General features: G+C 50.3%; 1 protein-coding gene across 4 annotated transcripts in view; it reads right to left on the bottom strand.

Moving 5' to 3' along the window:
- Positions 1–8791: 8791 nt before the first annotated feature.
- The window catches only part of RPH3AL (rabphilin 3A like (without C2 domains)), a 137716-nt gene continuing 130101 nt past the window's right edge, over positions 8792–16406 (bottom strand). For all 4 annotated transcript variants that reach the window (XM_070478822.1, XM_070478825.1, XM_070478824.1 and 1 more), the window contains 3 exons: positions 13788–13901; positions 12168–12315; positions 8792–10131 (listed from right to left, as the gene is read on the bottom strand). In XM_070478822.1, coding sequence (XP_070334923.1) covers positions 10128–10131; positions 12168–12315; positions 13788–13901 — 266 coding nt within the window. In that variant the 3' untranslated portion in view covers positions 8792–10127. The remainder of the gene's footprint in view (positions 10132–12167; positions 12316–13787; positions 13902–16406) is intronic.

Here is a 16406-nt window from a genome sequence, read left to right as displayed (position 1 = left end):
CCACTCTCTCCCTGGGTTTCAGCACAAAGGCGGCCTGGGGGATGGGGCTGGGCACTTGGGTCAGAGTCCTGGCCAGCTGCTGGGGAAGGGACAGAGATGAGGACACTAGAGCCTCGAGGCCCTTCTCTGCAGGCTACAGTCTTGCCGGGGGCCCTCCCAATGTCTGCCTGGCAGGGTCCTTCTCCGCAAATGGCCTGGGCAAGGCCAGTGTCAGGTTTTCCTTTAATCTCATCCCTCCCGTGTGCAGAAGAGCCTCGGCTGGCCCTTGAGATGAACAATTGAACCGACTGGTCACATGTGTTTTGTAAGCAGTTGGATCTTTCTGTGTTTGCATGTGTGTGTGTGTGTGTGTGTGTGTGTGTGATGTCTATCTCCCTGGCAAGGGCCCCTCCTAGGGCTTTTCGGGCTGGTGCCCAGGATACCTCTCCCACCACAGGGCCTTCTACCTGGTCTTATGCCGGAGGCTTCTTCTCCCTCCCTGGGGGCAGAGCGCAGGCCCGGGGTGGCCTGGGGTGGAGGGTCCAGACAAGTCGGTTGGTTTCCAGTGGCTTCCTTCCTGTCGCAGAACTAAATAGAGAGAACGGGTCCGAGGGAACCCCTAGGTTGGCAGTAGGGGTGGGGATGGGATGGGGCCCACTCCTGTCCCCTGGGACTTCCCACCTCTCCACCCCCACCCCAGGGACCTCTGGGGAACACAATTAGAAGACTTGTTCAGTCCAGATCTCCCATCTCATACACGGGCTGGCACCAAGGCCAGGAGGGTTGGTGTCCTCAGGCCGCCCCTCAGCAAAATGTGAGGATCCTCCCCATCAGGACTTGACTATGGATCTGGCCATATGTACAGAGTTTGCATCCAGAAACAGCAGCCAGGCCAGCCAGGACCCGCTATAGAATTCACAGGGCCCAGTGCAAAATGAAAACGTACGGCTCCCTGTTCAACATTATTGAGAATTTTGAGACAGTGACAGCAGATCATGAAACTGAGCTTGGGGCCCTGGGGTGACTGCACAGGTTTTGCTTGTGCCCCCGAGACCAGCACCCAGGCCAGTGCGGTTCCAACCACCGAGGAAGCAGCTGAGGTCCCGGGGTGACTGCCGCTCCCCGTGCCATGAGCTGCGGGGGACAGAGAGGTGAGGAGGACAGCAGAGCCTCATGCGCTGCAGGCGGGAGGGGAAGATGGTGCAGCCGCTATGGAAAAGTCATGAGTCCGTAAAAGTGACATGTAGATTGACTACACAATCCAGCAACCCCGCTTCTGGGTATACTCCCAAAAGAATGAAAAGCAGGGTCTTGAACAGATCCTTGTGTATCTATCTTCATGGCAGCCTTCCTCACAACAGTCAAAAGGTGGAAATAATGTAACAGTCCATCAACAGGTGAATCAGGTGAATGGATAAACCACGAGATCTATCTGCCCAGTGGAATATTATTCAATCATGAAATGAGACTAAATTCTCACACAGGCTTCCCGATGGATGGATCCAGAAAACACGAAGGGAAATAAACCAGACACAGAAGAACAAACACTGTAAGATTGATTCCACTTACGTGAGGTACCTAGAGTTCAAGTTCATAGAGACAGAAAGTAGAAAGAGGGTGCCAGTGGAGGAATGGGGAGTTAGCCTGTAACTGGCACAGAATTCTCCTCTGGAATGATGAAAAAGTTTTGGAGATGATGGTGGTGATGACTGTATAACCATGTGAATATACTTAAATGTCACTGAACTGCACACCTAAAAACAGTTAACATTCACATGATGTGTATTTTACCACAATAACAAAAAATAAAGAGAAAAAAGGAAAGAGAGGTGGGTGGTGTGGAAAGACAAGACAGTTGTGGGGGGCTGACAGCTGAAATGGGCTGGGGGCTGTGGAATTGCAGCTCCTGGTCCTGGAGTTCAGGGGTCATGTTCAAGGTCTGGCTCCCACAGCCCCGGGGAGGAGTTGTAGGTCAGTCCAGATAGACAGGCTCTGACTCCAAAAGTGCTGAGAGGCTACTTGGTTGATGGAAGCTCCTGGAAACCCTCTCAGCTAAATGCACGGCCTGAAAAGACAGCTGCTTCACTGAGCCTACTCAGGGTGTCCCGATGAGGGAAGACTGAGGACAGCATAGGGTATTCTCAACCTCGTTGGGCTGGGAGCCCGAGATAGTGTCCAACATGGAGGCAAAAATCTCTGAGCAGCGACTGAGCTTCATTCTCATTTGTTAATTAGCAGGAAAATACCCCAGTGGGACAAGGGGCTGACTTTACCCTATTCATCTAGAAGTTTAAGTCTGTGCCTTCCTTTCTCTGCCCTCATCTGGCTCCCTTCCCATCAGAATCCTGACTTGTTCTCACCAACACCCACCCTCCCCACCGCCCTCCACCCCCAACCCCCCAACCCCCCAGCATGGTCTTCGGCACTTGCCTGCCCTGCATTCAAATACAGGCATCTTAATGACCCTGGGCCTCAGTTTCCTCTTCCGAAAAATGGGAACATTAGAAGCATCTGCCGTATAGGTGAGTGAGGATCCCTAAAGCTTGCAGCAGGTGCCTGACTCAACAGATGGTGGCCATGATGGTTATTACACAGCAAAATTCTTCTCTCCCGGGCCCTGGCTCAGTGGAATTGAGGGCTCTGTTTGTTGTCAGCAAACAAAGTGGTGTGAGGAGGTAGGGGCAGTGAGGGAAGAAACGGAGGGCAATGCCTGGGGTACCTCCAGCCAGGCAACTTTCCTCTTTGCTGCCTGCTGCTCCCCAGCACTCAGCACTCCGAACATGCCAGAGACATTTCGCTGGAGAGGCAGAAAAAGAGATTGCAGGCTTCTGGCAACACCAGAAAGTGGGCGTTTTCTCACTTGGGAAAGATGCCAGCCCTCACCTCTGTGGGTGGAAGTGACTCTCACCTGCTGAGCCGGTGGATGCTCTTTGCTCCAGGGCTAAGGAACAGCTAGGGGCGGAGCCTCTGCCTGGGGATGGGACAAGGCAGCAGGACTCAGTTCCAGGCTTGTCTCCTCCCCCAACGGGGCTCTGAGTGTTGTCTGCCAACCAGTCATCATCATCCACTCCCTGCTCCCTTGCCTGGGTCGTTCTAGGGGTATCAGTCCAAGGAGACACAGGTAAACGGGTTCCGCTAGATTCACGGGTCTCAAAGTTAGTCTCCCAGCAGGGAGCGTCAACATCATCTGGGAACTTAAAAACGCACGTTCTCAGCCCCTCCCTGGACCTCTGAGTGAAGCTCTGGGGTGCAATCCAGGGACCTATGTTCTAACAAGCCCACTGGGTGATTCTGATGCTGCAGGAGGGTGGGGCCATGTCTGTTTTGTCCACCACTGAACCTCAGCCTCTAACATTGCACTTCACAGCCCAGTAGCTGCCAGTCAGTATTGAGTGGGTGAACTCTTGTTCCTCAAGGGGAAGAACATGACCATCTGCTGGGCCTCAGGGTCGATGCAAGCACTGAACTTACCTTCTTACGTCATCTAAACAACCCCCAAGGCAAGCGCCACATCTGAATCCTATGGGAGTCATGACTAACAGCAGTGGTAGGAGTTTTACACGTGTTTTCAGGTTTTTAAGTTCTACAACAATCCCATGAAGGAAGTATTATCCCCATTTTACAGATCAGGAAGTAGAGAGAGAGCAGTACCCATAATTTCAGGAACTAAGTAGTAGGGCTGGGATTTGAAACCAGTGTTCAAAGTTCACGAACTTCCCACCTGTGGCCTCTTTAGGGTCTACTTGGGCTATCTGATATTTGGGACAAATCAAGTCACTTCTGCACTCTGTAATTTTCACAGATGGCATAGAGCCCCCTCCATCCCTAGCCACAAAAGTCTCATGTCCAAAGGTTAACTTGTGAGTTGGCTGCTTGAAGACCCAGAAAACAATTGTTTCATTTTTTTTTTTTTTTAATAAAGGAAGGATTTCTAGGTTCCCAAACAGCCCACAAAGAACCCTTGACTCCTGGCAGCTCCCAGACCCTGGTAGGGGGTTCGGCATCCATGTCTGCCCTAAAGCTGAGGGCTTCCGGGTTAATATGTGATGCAACTTCTTCAGGACCCTATCAGTCCTCTAGGAAACACATTTGGGATTCAGCCTGGAGGCTGCAGGGGTTGGGTCCCTCTCCTGGACGGGGTCTGGTCTGGGCACGGGGTTCTAGTGGGAGCTGAGTGTGGTGGCTTGTGCTAAATCAGCTCTGAGGGGTCTCAGGGGATTCCTGAGAGCTGAGGGGCAGAGGCAACAGCTCCTTGCAGACTGGATATTTGTACACAGGGACCTTTTGGGGCTGTATTTTCTCTGCCAAGCCGGTCCTCATTGCCTCCTTATTTACTTACTGCTATGGCCTGAGTGCTCTCACAGTGGGCTTATCCTATTTGATACATATTTTTCCATTAAAAATTCCATTGTTAGAAATGTAACGTCTAAGGGGACCAACATCCCCTGAGACCCCTCAGAGCTGATGGAACACTCAGCTCCCACTAGAACCCCGTGCCCAGACCAGACCCGGTCCAGGAGAGGGACCCAACCCCTGCAGCCTCCATAACACACAATTTAAAAATTATCCTTGGGGACCTCCATGGTAGTCCAGTGGCTAAGATTCTGCATTCTCAATGGGGAGGGGGGCCAGGTTCGATCCTTAGTCAGGGAACCAGATCCCACATGCTGCAACTAAGACCTGGCACAGCCAAATAAACATAAATTAAAAAAAAATGGTCCTGCAAACTTTATAACATAGGGCAACAATCCCCTACCCCCACTTCCAAGTCCCTCTCTTGGTAACTCTTAGAGCTCTTAGCCATCTCCGCTGGTGTTTACCTTTGTACTGAAATCTCCTGCTGATTATATTTCTTGATCTTTCAGTTTTGTATATGTCATGATACAAACTACCATGATATTATTTTCAGTCTAACACAGGGATGCTTCCTATCCTGTTTGTACATCCTTGTGTACCTTATCTGTCCTCACGCTCCAGTCAGGGCACTAGCCCCTGACCGCAGCTGTTGCCAGTATCCTGGGGACTCTCTTTGCCCCTCTGCTGTGTCAGCTCCAGTTTCCTGCGTCTCCATATCCTCTTTCCTGGATTTTCTCCCTTGTTTGGTTGGAGCACATCCTGTAGTAGCTGCCTGAGAAAGAATGTATGGTAGGTAAATTAAAAAAAAAAGGATCGTCACAAGTCTGAAAATATTTTCATTCTACTGTCATTGAGATTTGGGTGGATATAAATCCAGATTAGAAATCAATTCCTGCCAGAATTCAGAAGATACTTCTTCACTGTGTTCTGGCTTCAAAATTTGATTTGAAAATTTCAAAGCCATTGTAATCCCTGGCTCTTGATATATGACCTGTTAATTTTTTTTTTTTTTCTTTTTGGAAGGTTTTAGGATTTTTTTCCTTTAGGATTTTTTTTCCCTGGTGTTCTGAAATTTCATGATAAGGCTTGCTCTAGGGGGGCTTGCCCAGCGGTCCAGTGGTTAAGACTGTGTTCCAATGCAGGGGGCACAGGTTCAATCCCTGGTCAGGGAACTAAGAACCCACACACACTGCATGGTGCAGCCAAAAAAAGAAAAAAGGCTTGCTAGAGTTCCTTAAAGTTGTTTTTTTCTTTTGCCACTCCTCGCCACATGCAGGATCTTAGTTCCTCAATCAGAGAATGAATCTGCACCTCCTGTAGTGATAGCATGGTGTCCTAACCACTGGACTTCTAGGGAATTCCCATGTTTCCTACATTTTTTATATGGAAATACTTCAGACATATATAAATAACACAAATATAACATATAATGAAATATTATAAATACTACAAACCCATCAATCTACCACTGAGATGAAGGAAACATTACCAGTAAAGTTGAAACCACTCGTTATGCCTCTTCCTCTCAAGATGTATCTTGAAATCTGTTGTTTATCCTTCCTATGCGTTTATTCTTCCACTGCATAAAATGTATGTTAATACATAACATTTTTGCATGTTTTAAAATCTCCACAGAGATGGTGTCATAATGTATTTATTTTTTTCTGCCATCTGTTTCTTTCCTCAGCATTGTTTGTGAGACTCCTCTCTACTGAGCGGGGCATGTTTGACTCTATCACAATTTATGGATCTTTTCTTCTGTGGATGGTATTGAGGTTGTTCCCAGTTTTTATCTAGTAAAAAGGTACTGCTCTAAACATCCCACGGACATCTTTTGGAATTCACAGGGAAGAGTTTTGCTATAGGGCAATGATTCTCAGTTCTGCCAGCACACAGAGTCATCAGGGAAGCTTTACAAAATCCTGATATCAAGGCTGGGCCCCAAATTGATTAGACCAGAATCTCTGGGGGTGTGTCAAGCTTATCAGGTGACTCCAACGAGCTGCCAGTGGTGACCACCACTGCCCTGGACCACATAGTGATCCTCCAGCCAGCAGCATCGGCATCATAACAGAACTTGATGGACAAGCATGCTCAGCCCCTGACCCAGACCTGGTGGGTGAGAATCTGTTTTAGCAAGACTTCTGGTCACTGCACTGCAGGCCAGGAGCATCTTCATCTACAGGTATTGCCACATGGCAGCTCACAAGGGTGGCGGCTGGCCACACGGCTGTGGTTTTAAGTCACTGTGCCCAGCACTTGGCAGGTTCTTGCTCTATGGAAGTTCTTTTTCTTCGGTTCTGGGAAATATTCTTGCATCCTTTCTTCCACAATTTTCTCTCCTCTCTTCTCTGTTTCTAGGCTTGAAATTCTTATCAGTTGGAAATTAGACCTTCTGCATGGATCTGATCTTTTGGTTGTCCAACTGTCTTGGATTTTTCTCCCTATTTTAACATCTCTTTGTTTCAGTGTTTTACTGTCTAGAAGGTTTTCTCCCATATTTCCATCCCTTATAATGCGTTTAAAAATTTATGCTATATATATTTTTTTAATATTCAAGAGCTTTAACACTTCCTTTTAAAAAATGACACTTTCTTCCTGTCTCATGGACAAATACCTTCAGAGGAATGTCCTCTGACCCCTTTCTTCTGTATATTGGAGTCTCTGTATCTTTGGCTGTTGGTTTTAGTCAATTGCTGGTGCCCCTGGCTGTTGTCCCTAAGACTGCACCACAGGAAAGCTAACAGGAAGCCCTGTGCACGTGGGCAGGGCTTGGGAATTCGGGCCCCACAGTAGCACCTGGGTAGAGACCAGGGAATTGTCAATTTCAGGATCTGTCGATCTTTCCTCTTTACTTGGTTTCCCAGAGAGAAATTCAATAATGTCCTGTCTTGGGGGTGGCTGGATGAGGAACAGGCCCAGCTGTTGGCCAAGGAAGGGGGCTGATGGTCTCCCCATTAACTATTGCCTCACCCCAGCCTTTGGCTGGGCTTAGGGTTCCCGAGCCAGAATCCTTCTAGCTCAGCCTTGGCCAGCTGCAAACCATCTTCTACCAGGGTCAGAGAAGGGTGGTCACATGCCATTTGGGCTTGGGTCTAACCACTTTTTCCAATTGATACTATTTTCATATCCATCCTGAACTTCTGCTTTAGGAACACCTGGTCCCTCCATGTTCGAAGCATTTGGAGGATTCTGCAGAGCCAACTGGCTTGTTATTAGTTGGCTTTCTCCCTTGTAGACATTTCAGAGGGTGGGAGAAGCTGACACTAAACAAGTTTTACTCTTCCATCTTCCAAAGTTTTAGACCTCTCTTACGTACTGCTGCCGCCTTTGTTGTTGTTCAGTCGCTAAGTCACGTCCAACTCTTTGCGACCCCACATACTGTAGCATGCCAGGCTTCCCTGTCCTTCACCATATCCTGTCACTTGCTCTAACTCATGTCCATTGAGTCAGTGATGCCATCCAACCATCTCATTCTCTGCCGCTCCCTTCTCCTCCTGCCCTCAATCTTTCCCAGCATCAGGCGGCCAAAGGATTGGAGCTTCAGCATCAGCATCAGCCCTTCCAATGAATATTCGGGGTTGATTTCCTTTAGGATTGACTGGTTTGATCTCTTTGCTGTCCAAGGGACTTTCAAGAGTCTTCTCCAGCACCACAGTTTGAAAACATCAATTCTTCAGTGCTCAGTCTTCTTTATGATACAACTCTCACATCTGTACATGATTACTGGAAAAACCACAGCTTTGACTAAATGGCCTTTTGTCGGCAAAGTGACGTTTCTGCTTTTTAATATGCTGTCTAGGTTTGTTAGAGCTTTCCTTCCAAGGAGTGTCTTTTAATTTTGTGGCTGCAGTCACTGTCCATAGTGATTTTGGAGCCCTAGAAAATAAAATCTGTCACTGTCTCTACTCTTTCCCCTTCTCTTTGCCATGAAGTGATAGGACTAGATGCCATGATCTTAGTTTATTGAATGTTGAGTTGTAAGCCAGCCTTTTCACTGTCCTCTTTCACCTTCATCAAGAGGGTCTTTAATTCCTCTTCACTTTCTGTCATTAGAGTGATATAATCTGCATATCTGAGGTTGTTGATATTTCTCCCAGCAATCTTGATTCCAGCTTGTGATTCATCCAGCCCGTATTTCACATAATGTACTGCATATAAGTTAAACAAACAGGATGACAATATACAGCCTGGACATACTCCTTTCCTGATTTTGAACCAGTCTGTTGTTTCATGTCTGATTCTAACCATTGCTTCTTGACCTGCATACAGGTTTCTCAGGAGACAGGTAAGGCCGTTTTTGTAGTTCATGCCATTTTCATTCCTTTAGGTCATTTTGGTGGGGTTCAAGAGGCAGAGAACATACAAATGTGTTCAGTCCACTGTGTTTAACTAAAAGTCCTTGTCCATTTTACAAACAATTTTTATACATGTATGTATAAGTTAATATAACTCATTTTGATTATTTATGCATATACTTAACTTTTTATTTTTACATCAATGACCTTGTTTTTCAACATTAGGTTTGTGAGCCCTTCTAACCCATGCAGATCTAGCTTATTCCTTTTACTGCAGCTTAGCAAGTGTTCCAGCAACCGCTGTACCACATTTTTTTTCCATCCATTTCTCTACTTATGCATCTTAGACACACAAGTGATTGTGGCCTTTTGATCAACACAGTGGCTCAATGCAAATTCTAATATTTATTGTTTTTATTCTGAAGCATAACTTGTCACAGGGAAACAGGACTTTTTTTTTTTAAACTGTCTGCCAGCGACAAGGGCAAAAGAGCTAATAGTGGGGGTCTGAGAGACTGGAGAGGAAGGCCCTTCAAGGACCAGGCACGGGGCAGGCAGGAAGGATGGGAGGGTGTGGGCAGCACACACACACACGGGCACGTTCTCTCTCCTACAGGAAGAGTTTTCCAGAAGCATTGGCCTGCACTATGAATTAAGTGTTTTTCTGCCAAATTGAGCCTACTGAAGAGGAGTGAATTAATGGCTTAGGGAGCTTCGCGCCCCAGCAGGGAACTCAACTGAAGGCTGCTCCTCAGTGAACGAATTCAGTGTTCCCCAGAACACTTTCCAGCTCCACCAACCCCCGGGGAGGGCTTCCAAGAGACTTAACAGAGAACCAAGTTCAAGAGCAGCTCCTGGGCCAGGAGGGAGGTGACTGTATCCACGTCTGGGGGCTGGAGCAAGAGGAGAAGGGTCGTGGACCTCTCCTCCCACCTCCACTGGCCTCCTCTCTAGGGGCCACGCTCCTCAGTGAAGGGTCACCCTCAGGATGATGTCTTCTTCCATGAATACAAATACGGAGAAAGCCCCACCTCTGAACCAGCAGTGCACATGGGAAGGCCCTACGGGTGGGTCTGAAGGCCCTTCCAGTCCAACCAAGATGAGAGCAAACTTAAAATGAACACACGAGTAGGCTGGGAAGTGGGGAGGGCAATAAATAAAGGTCAGGGCGGAGTGGGGTGGCTGGGGTTGGGCTGGGGGGGCTCCCAGGAAAGAAGGGGTGCAGAAAGGCACTGGGTGCAGGGGAGCAGACTCAGCCCCCCAAACACTGGTTTGTTGGGTTAGAGGTCACGTCCGACAGGGCTGGCGGCCAAGGGCTCCTGGTCTGGTCAGGAAGGAACCAGGAGGGGTCTGACTCCAGCTGTCTCTCCCCCTCTCTCTCAAGCTCTTCCACTGGAAAGTCTGCCCCATGCACCAAGCGCACCTCTGTCCAGGGAAGGTGGAAGGGACCGTCGGAGGCCATGTCAGCAGCGGGGGCTGGCCCAGGTGAGCCTTTTACCTTTGAGAGAAAGAGAAGAAAGGCCACAATAGAGTGAGCAGAAGCAAAGTCCCACCCCAGGGACAGTGTGAACTTTGGGAATGAAATGCAGGGAAGGTGGACTCCTTGCTGGAGAGGCCTGCACCTGAAGCAGCCACCCCATCTGAAACTAAGTGGGGGAGCGCTGGGGAGGGCTGGGGGCTGAGCCCTGGGCCCAGCCCTGCTCGACTGCGCCAAGTTACTGCAGGCAAGTTGCCTACTCCCTGTGCTCCAGTGTGGCCATCTACACCGGGCTAATCAACACAGGTGATCCGGGGATGCCGGCAGGAGCAAATGGACATGAGAGGGACCTCTGGTTGTCCAGTGGTTAAGACTTTGCCTTCCAAAGCAGGAGGTGCAGGTTCGATCCTTGATTGGGGAGCTAAGATCTCACCTGCCTTTTGGCCAAAAACCAAAACCAAAACCAAAACATAAACAACAGAAGCAATATTGTAACAAGTTCAATAAAGACTTTAAAAATGGTCCACATTAAAAAAAAAAACTTAAAAAATAAATATTAAAAAAAATGGATGTCAGAATGGAAAACCTTCCAGGCCAGTCCTGTCCAAGTAAACCTTAAGCCCTGGAACCCTGTCTATGTGCTGGGCCACCCGGCACATAGATCATCGGGGGGCCACTGGACATGTCCTGAAGACCTATGCAGGTCTACCTATGCAGGTGGGTACCCCACGTGGACCCTGGAGCTTACCCTCCCCGCAACCCGGGAGGGACACAACGTGGTCCCCACTTTTAGTGATAATGCAACTGGGTACCGAGAGATCAAATATTAGATTGAACCCTATGCAACTGCCAATATTTAACTATTTTTGATCTACAAAAATGCAGTTGTGTGTGGTTCGACCTGAGAGTTTGCCCAGATTCCCATAGGTGTGGATGGCAGAGCTGGGGCTAGAGCTCGGGCCTGCTAGATTCCAAACTGCCCTCTGTGGGGGACTACTGGAGGCGAGGGTGATGGGAGAGGACCCAAACCATGCCCGCGGCGCCTCCCTCCCTGAGACCTGCCCGCCCCACTCCCCCATGTCACAGTCTGCCTGTCATGCTCACAATGAGGGAGAATGTGGGAAGGAGGGGGGTGAAGGAGGAGTGGATGAGGGCTCCCATGGGGTTTCCTGGTGGGTGACCCCACACCACCAGGCTCCCACAGCCGTCCCCGTGAGCAGCAGGGGCATCAGCTGCTGTGTTGACCTATACAGCGTGTGCCTGTGGATCTTGTGGCTGTGAAGGAACTCAGGCCAGCTGGGGCTTCTTTCTGGAAGGAGACCAGGGGCTGATCCTGCACCTGCACACTTTTCTCCCACTTGAGAGCGAGGACCACCTTGTCCCCCGACTGCCTGATGGTCCTAGGCTGGCCGGGGCAGGTGGGAGCTTGGATTCTTGCCCTTGGCTCCCACACCCATCAAATGGGGATAATAAGCCCCCTGACTTCTTGGCCAAGAGAATGAAAGTTGCCTGTGGATGTGCAGGGCGGGCTGGGCTCCACAGGTCCCGATATCCCCCCTCTTAGGATCTGGTACTGCTCTGGCCTGGGCTCTGTTTGTGGCGAGCAGATTCGGCTTCTTCAGCTATGTGGTAAATTTTTGAGGTCTCAGACTGTCCCCCACCACACCCAGCCCAGGCTGGGCACACCCTATGGTGGACAGTAGGTGTTCTCAGGGTGGAGTTACTGTGACTTTTATGGGGATGGTGAAATACTTGGAAAGATTACATTTTATAAAACTGAGGATGCTAACCACCACTGAGAACAGATAGAGATGGTCGGCCTTGAGGACTGGGTCCCTCCCTTTGCTCACTGTGGGCGGGGATGGGTCTGGCTTGCCTGGGCTCCCCCAGCACCTGGCACAGCGCTCAGCTAACGTAGAGAATTGAAAACATCCCCAGCCCTCTCCAGTTTTGGAGCACAGATGAGGACCAGGCAGGCTATGGGGAGTGGAGCAGGCCGCAGGGGTGGGGGCAGACGGAGAGGAGGAGGGCGGCTTGGCAGATGGCTTGGTACTCACCGGGGCCGTTTGGGTCCGGCCAGGGTGCGGGGCCCCCACTGTGGGTCAGCAGAGCCTGTCCCGGTCTCACTAGCCAGGCTGCTCTGGCTCCCCGAGAGGCAGCTGGCTGGGCGGGTGGGCCCCATCTTCAGTGACTCCACGCTGCCACCTGCAAGAAGACCCCGTGATTGGCTCCGGGTTGGGCACTTTAGACCTTGAACCGAGACAGGGAGGAACTCAGCCTGGACAAGGGAGCTGATTTAGTCTCCTCATTTGGAATTGCGACCTATATCTATGGGACTGTCTGCCAGAGCCCCTCCCCGTGAGAACAGCCACCCCCTCCTCCCCTATTCACATGGTTGCCATGGTCTAGTGGGACCCCCACCCTTTGGCCGCTGCTGACTGGCCCACAATCTTACAGAGACAACCGAATGGGCCCTTCGGTCATTTAACTAAGGAACAAGTAGTTACCCACATAAAAATGGACAGTGCCCTTGGAGCTGGAGCATGTAGTGGGGGCAGTGTGTGTATATCTGTTAACACAACAAGAGGGACATTCATTGCTGCCTTTAGTAACTAAGGAATCCTCATTCAGACACAGTTGTTAGTCCCCACCTGCTGAGAGAGCAGAGATGGGTCTGCAAGACTCCACTCTGTCTTTCTGTCTCCTGGACCCGCTTGGTCAAAGCTGAGAGTTGGTATGAAGAGAAAGGGTGAATGGCTATGGTGGTGAGGGGAGGGACAGAAATATACAGCCTGCCCCAGAAACCAAGGCTGGCAGGTGAGTTTGCTCCACACTTTCCTAAGAGAATCTTCAGCTTAACGGGGACTATGAGGTCATCTGGTCCAGGGACAGTTTAAAACCCTGCATCATCCCTGCCTACTGACACTGATCACTTGGAAAACTGCATGGAGGAAGATTCTACGGCCCATGTCAGGCTCTGTGGGAGAGAGTATCATGATCAACTAGTAATGTCTGCCATGGGCACAGGAGCGGAAGTAAAAGTATGTGTGCCAGGCATTTGGCATCTCTTATCAAGCGCAGACAGCCACCACTGCAGGAATGCCTTCCATATCAATTCTGGCAGGAGATCACCCAGCTTTCCATTTCTTTCAGCTTGAGGCAGTTATTGAGAGACTTTCTTCTTACGTACTAAAAATCAGCCTCCTGAAACATCTTGCAAATATCCCAGTTCTAACCTCTGGAGTAACTGTGAATGAAGCTGGTCCTTTTCCTGGGAAGGCCCTTCATGTGTGGAAAGGAAAATGTGCTCCCAGGCCTTCTCCGCATGTACACCTGAACTTCCCTTCCACCTGTTCGTGGTGGTTTTTTATTTTTGGCTGCTTTGTGTGGCTTGTGGGATCTCAGTTCCCCGACCAGGGACTGAACCCACCACAGTGAAAGCCCAGAATCCTAACCACTAGGCCACCAGGAACTCCCTTTTCCATCTCTTCTTGAGTGGTGCCAACCCTGTAGCTCCCAGTCATCCCAGCCAAAGGCCCACTTTGCCTCCTGGCTCTAGAGCTGTTTCACCAAGCCCCACCGCGGAGCTGCTGGGGAGCAGAGGCCACAGGAGGAGGAGAGCCACCACCCTTGGGCGCTGCTCCCTGCACTTCCTGCCAGCTAAGTCAGTCACTTACCTGACTCCCCCCAGGGTCTGTTGCCTTTCGGGCCCCTGACCCCAGCAGGCAGGAGTCTGTCATCCAGGCTGGAGGAGCTGAGGTCAGAGTCGCTGTCACTGTCGCTGGAAACCACTGGAAAAGAGGCACCAGCCCAGGAGGTCAGCCCCACTGGCCGCTGCCAGCAGGTGCGTCTGACAGAGGGGACCAGGGCAGGCCTCCTCCTGCCGAGACAAGATGGCATAGGACCTCCGCTGGCCCTGCTGTTTGGGGCACGGGGATGGCAGGGGGCTCCTTTCTGCCAGGCGGAGAGGTGAGTGCCGGGGCAGCCCATCTCCACAGGTCAGCCCCTCCCTGGGGCTGGATCAGAAGCCTCTCGCTGGGAGGAGCCAATTATCCACTTTGGTGCAGGCCCAACCACTCTGAAGCGTGTACTTGGCAATGCTTAAAGGCATCCAGTGATGCCTTGCAGGAATAATTCCAGTCCTTGCTGACCTGACAGAGGGCTCCAGGCCCCTGACATACACTAACTAGCAGAAGCTTCAGAACAACTCTGCAAGATAGGAAATAGCATTGTCCCCATTTCCCAGGCAAGGAAACTGAGGCCCTTGACCACAATGGGACGCTTACTCTGGTGGGCTGGCTCCACAGACTGTGTTTATAACCACTCTGATTCCACTGGGAGAACTGAACTCAGAGCCAGCAGGTCTGGGCTCTCATCCCAGCTCATCCAGCAACTCCCAGTGGGGTCTTGTGAATGCAGAAGGGAGCCAGGCTGGTGGGGCTGGAATCCCGGGAGAAGGGAGGGGAGGGGGACCTCCCACGGTGAACACCCACTGTGGTAGAAACCCTCTTTTCTGGACTAAATGGGACCATATTTGGCTGGTTAGTCAACAGTGGGAGTCATAATACAGGATCTATTCATACATTAAACACTCTATTTTCATTTTAAGCATATAAATGTACATCCATTTGCCAATCTTTTGATGTTAGGGCTTGGGTGCTTCTTTGAGATCAGCCCACATGGTCTTTCATGTCTAAGCTGCATCTATATTGCATTGCCTGTGATTCGCAGATTCCTTTTCTTTAAACTGAAGCTGAGCTTAAGTGGTTCCAATGGTAAAGAATCTGCCTGTAATGTAATCCCTAGGTCAGGAAGATCCCCTGGAGGAGGGAATGCAACCCACTCCAGTATTCTTGCCTGGAGAATCCCATGGACAGAGGAGCCTGGCGGGCTACAGTCCATGGGGTCGCAAAGAGTCAGACACGACTGAGTGACTGACACTTTCACTTTAAAGACACAGCAAAGCAAGAGCCCAAACTTCCACCCTCCTCTACTTCTTCAGCCTCATCCCCCACAACTGCACAACCAACTCTCCTACCTGAGGCTCCTCTGACCCCAGGCCACCTGGAGCTCCTGCCAAACTGTCAGCAGCTCCTGCAGGGACTGGCTTTCCTCTCTCCAGAATTCCCTGCCCACTCCTCTCCTCCTGGCTTAGTTTGGGTACCACCTCCTCCAGGAAGCCCTCTATGGTCTCCATCTGGTTGGCTGAACACGCTGTGTATTCTGCTACACCTGCAGCAATCACTTTCTGCTTTAAGTGTTGTGTGTGTGTTTTCCCCCAGCAGACCTGGAAGCTCCTGAAGGCAGGGGCCAAATCACACCATGACTGAGCCTGGCGTGCTTCTCCCACAGACCTGATCCTGGGGGTGGGGCAAGAGGGATGCTATCGGATTGTTTCCAGCTTTGCCTTCCTCTGTCTGCTTAAGGATTTTGCTCTTTCTGCTGTGTTTCTTTCTCTCCTCGCCCTCAAGGCAGAATTCTGCTTTGGCTTTTTGGGCTTTCCAGATCGAGAATCAAAAGGAAATGGAGACTGGAGGGGTTGGGATCCACACACCCGCCCCGTTTGTTGTATTTGAGAAATGTAAGGAAAAGCCTGACTTATTTTGCAATTGCTTTTTAGGTCTCAGACTGGGTTTCTTTGATCAAGAACCCACCGATATCTGATTTTATGGGCGTTCATTTTATAAGCATCTATGTGTTTTTTGACTCACGCACTGACTGACTAACCATCAACCCTGTGGGTCCCCAGACTAAGAGAGTGTGAGGGGGCAGGAGTGAGCAAGCAGCTCTCCTTTGGGGCAGATGCAAAGGGATCTGGAATATTCTGCCCTCGTCCCCAGCAGGAGGGTGTCCAGCAGCCTGTTAGGCAGCGGGAAATCCCTGAGGAGGACACAGTGACTGATCTCTGCGTTGGTTTTCGCATCTCTCTGGTAGAGATGCTTAAGGGCAATTTATTCCTTCTTCCTGACTTGGAATGTTCTGCCTGCCCCATGCTGGATATGCTGGATCTTTGTAATTCTAGGGTGGGGTGGGAAATACGAGGTTGGGCCAGTAGGGGTGAGTGGGACATGACATGGGGCTTCACGGTATGGAAATAATGCCTGGATCCTTTGGTGCTAATGAGCAGATGTGGTAGGGCACGACATACCAAGAGCTTGAAAGAGACGATGGGAAAGGACATCCCAAGACTCCAGGTTATGGTAGCCAGCCCATTCACCCTATTCCTTCACTCTGCTCCCTGTCATCTGGGGTACCTGCTCACAGTGTTGAGTTGAGAGTAGGCTTAAGTTGCAAGA

The sequence above is a fragment of the Odocoileus virginianus genome, chromosome 17 (genome assembly GCF_023699985.2).
Source record: "Odocoileus virginianus isolate 20LAN1187 ecotype Illinois chromosome 17, Ovbor_1.2, whole genome shotgun sequence".
NCBI classification, from domain to species: domain Eukaryota; kingdom Metazoa; phylum Chordata; class Mammalia; order Artiodactyla; family Cervidae; genus Odocoileus; species Odocoileus virginianus.
The sequence above is the reverse complement of the archived record's forward strand: the minus strand, read 5'-3'. Positions and strand labels throughout refer to the sequence as shown.